This window comes from Monoraphidium neglectum (assembly GCF_000611645.1).
Source record: "Monoraphidium neglectum strain SAG 48.87 unplaced genomic scaffold scaffold04511, whole genome shotgun sequence".
In the NCBI taxonomy this organism is placed as follows: Eukaryota; Viridiplantae; Chlorophyta; class Chlorophyceae; order Sphaeropleales; family Selenastraceae; genus Monoraphidium; species Monoraphidium neglectum.
In genome coordinates, this window is record NW_014009118.1 from 1 (window position 1) to 3,045 (window position 3,045).

Genomic DNA, 3,045 nt, shown 5'->3' on the forward strand with positions numbered 1-3,045 from the left:
GAAGTGGCGGCCGCGCAAGCAGGAGGTGTCTGAGCAGACGCGCATTCTTCTGAAGCAGATGGGGGACGACGCTTACGGCGAGTTCTTTCCAGAAATGGGGGGCGCTGCGCTGGCGGACGAGGAGGAGGAGGAGGGGGGCAAGAAGAAGGGCGCGGCCGGTGCCGCCGGCGCGGAGGGCGGGAAGGAGGGGGCCGAGAAAGGCGCCCGGCGGCCGGGCGCGATGACGGACGACCGGCGGCGGGAGCAGAAGCTGGACGGGCAGCTGGGGAAGATCAAGCAGCTGTTTGAGGAGAAGGGGTTCGGCAACCAGGCGGCGTTCAAGAAGCCGGACAGGCTGGAGGTCGGGGCCACGCCCGCGCGCAAGCGGCCGAGGATTTGAGGCGCGCGGCGCGTTGTGCCTGGTGGCATGTGCGGGCTGCGTGCGGCGCGTGCCTGCTGTAAAACAAGCATCATCACGATATCATTACAGCCGGTTCTGGACAGGGAAGGCGCGCGGCAGTCTGACCGCCCTGCGAGCTGCCGCTGGGGGCGACAAATAGCCAGACCAGCCGCGCATCGGCACCCTCCATTTCAGCAGCATGTTTAGAGTGCCGTCCAGATAGTCCACAAGCGGTGCTGCGTGGAGCACGTACGCGTGGAAGGGGCAACCAGCGAGGGCGTGGCAGCCCGCCTCACGGTGCATGTACGCACCTGCTGCGAGCTAAGGCCGCCAGCCAAGACAGAGGGACGGGCTCAATACGCACAAATTGCAACGGACACAGAAGCTCGGATGGCACTTTTGCACTTCAGAATACTGTTGAGGGTCATTATTGCCGTGGCATGCCCTGCTTTCTCACGTCAGCCGATGTGTTGACCACGTAGCGGCCCCTGAGTTGACTTTTGTTCGTGCCTGCGCAGCTGAGTGAAAATTCCTCGCCAGTATCTGCACCCGTGAGCTGCATTCATACGATTGTTGCCTCTCTTCTCTTGTTGGGAACATCACATCATCGGCACAAGCGAAGCACACCTGTATCCAAACAGGTCCAGGTGGCACAGCACGCAGCGCGGCGGGAGCGTGCCTGGCCAGCGATTCTGTCATCTCATATCAGCAAGCGCGAGCTTGATTGCCGTGCATTGATGTCCTCTCTTCTCAAGTACATACTTGGATTGCAAGGCGCGTCGCGTACTTGCGCTGACCACACATCGATCTGACGGCCTCTCTAGCAAGTGCATTGATGAGGTGTGGTGGCAAACTGCTCCACACGGCTAGGGGCAGTGCTGGGCTGGCGCTTGCTGCCCGGCCAAGCCTGCCAGCGAGGGCTCGATCGCATATCAGCCTTCATTGGGCCCAAGCTGCGGCAGAGCAACGGGAAATATGCGTGCGGTCGCTGCAGGCACACCGCACGGTGTGCTGCGCGGCGGCAGTGGCGCAGGCACCGGCGAGTGAGGCAGCGGGCGCGGCAGCCGAGGTGCGGTCCGCAGTTTATTTCGTGGGCCGCTCTGTTGCCCACAGGGCTACCATGCATGTTGTGTGCAGCTGTTCTCTGTGCATTCCAAGCACAGCCACCAACTGCAACATCAGTGGACCATGAGCCGAATGAACGGCACCAGCAGTGCCCTCCAGAGCCGAGTGGTCTGCACTTGCCCCCTCCTGGGCATTGTAGCGTGCACCCCAGTCACCCGTCTCCACGCCACATACCTGTAAACACCATTTTGTGGTATACCCAGGTCGAGTACGAGACGGTCATTGGCATTGAGACCCACGTGCAGCTGCAGACGCGCACCAAGGCGTTCTGCTCCTGCCCCAACCAGTATGGCGGCGAGCCCAACGCCCACGTCTGCCCCGTGTGCATGGGCCACCCGGTGGGTCGCTCGCTGCCGCCACTACTGCCTCACCAGCAGCGGGAGCAGCGCCAGCAGCAGCCGCGCGGAGCGGCAGCAGGAGCGGCAGCAGGAGCGGCAGCAGCAGCACCAGCCGGGGGGAGCGGGAGCGTCGCCAGCGGTGTAGGAGTTGCCACGGATAGAAACCTTGTTGCCGCCGTATCGCGTCCGTCTGAGCGTCCGCCCCCCATCACCGCCAGCAGGGCTCGCGATTATCCCATGATCCGGGCCTCCTCCCTCCCCCCCAGTTAAACACCGCCCACCCCCAGAACAATCCCACAACTCGACAATCCACCGCCTGCATGCATGCCCCTTTCTCAACCTCTGCCCCACCAGGGCACCCTGCCCGTCCTCAACGCTGAGGCCGTGAAGCTGGCCATCAAGGCGGGCCTGGCGCTCAACTGCCAGATCGCGCGGCGGTCAAAGTTTGACCGGAAGCAGTACTTCTACGCGGACCTGCCCAAGGGCTACCAGATCAGCCAGTACGACCTGCCAATCTGCAGGTGCGCTGAGGAGGATTTGGCTTAATCGGTCACAGGCACATCGGCAACAGCGACCAGCAGCGGGCGGGGACGGGGCCGAGCAGGGGCCATCCGGCGGCCGCCCGCGGCAGCCGATGACACTTGTGCACACCCCTTGGCGGCCCCATCCACATCGAGCACATGCGGTCATCTACGGAGGCCCCACACCACACCACACCACACCACACCACACCACACCACACCACACCACACCACACCATGTCATGCCACGCTGTCCCCCCCCCCAGTGGCGGCCACCTGGCGGTGGACACCCCCGATGGCCCCAAGCGCTTTGGCATCACGCGGGCCCACCTGGAGGAGGACGCGGGGAAGAGCGTCCACGGGGGGGCGGACAGCCTGGCGGGGTCCAGCCACACCCTGGTCGACTTCAACAGGGCGGGTGAGGCGGGGTGTGGGGGGGCAGGGGGGTGCGTGTTTTGACGGGACGAGGGCCGGGCTGCAGGCGGCCGCCCCGAGGCTCTGCTGCTGAGCTTCGGCGTCAGCGCCGCCCCAGCCAATCTCCTGCCCGCTCAAGCTGCCCTTCAGAATCGAACAATCGGCTCGCAACCGCTGCCCTGGACCCTCTACGCTTCCGAAAGGACTCCCTTCTTCATCTTCATCTCATAACAGCCCCGCCCGTCGACTGCCCCTCATCCGCCCCTCA

The 3,045-nt window shown here is 64.4% G+C and overlaps 1 protein-coding gene across 1 annotated transcript; it reads left to right on the forward strand.

The window, feature by feature from the left end:
* Nucleotides 1-94: 94 nt before the first annotated feature.
* Nucleotides 95-3,008, forward strand: MNEG_14468 (aspartyl-tRNA(Asn)/glutamyl-tRNA (Gln)amidotransferase subunit B; the record flags this gene model as incomplete). Its single annotated transcript, XM_014037059.1, has 6 exons — nucleotides 95-340; nucleotides 1,374-1,448; nucleotides 1,708-1,983; nucleotides 2,197-2,363; nucleotides 2,630-2,791; nucleotides 2,981-3,008. 6 exons carry the CDS (start codon nucleotides 95-97, stop codon nucleotides 3,006-3,008), a joined length of 954 nt encoding a protein of 317 aa, XP_013892513.1.
* Between the last annotated feature and the right edge of the window lie 37 nt (nucleotides 3,009-3,045).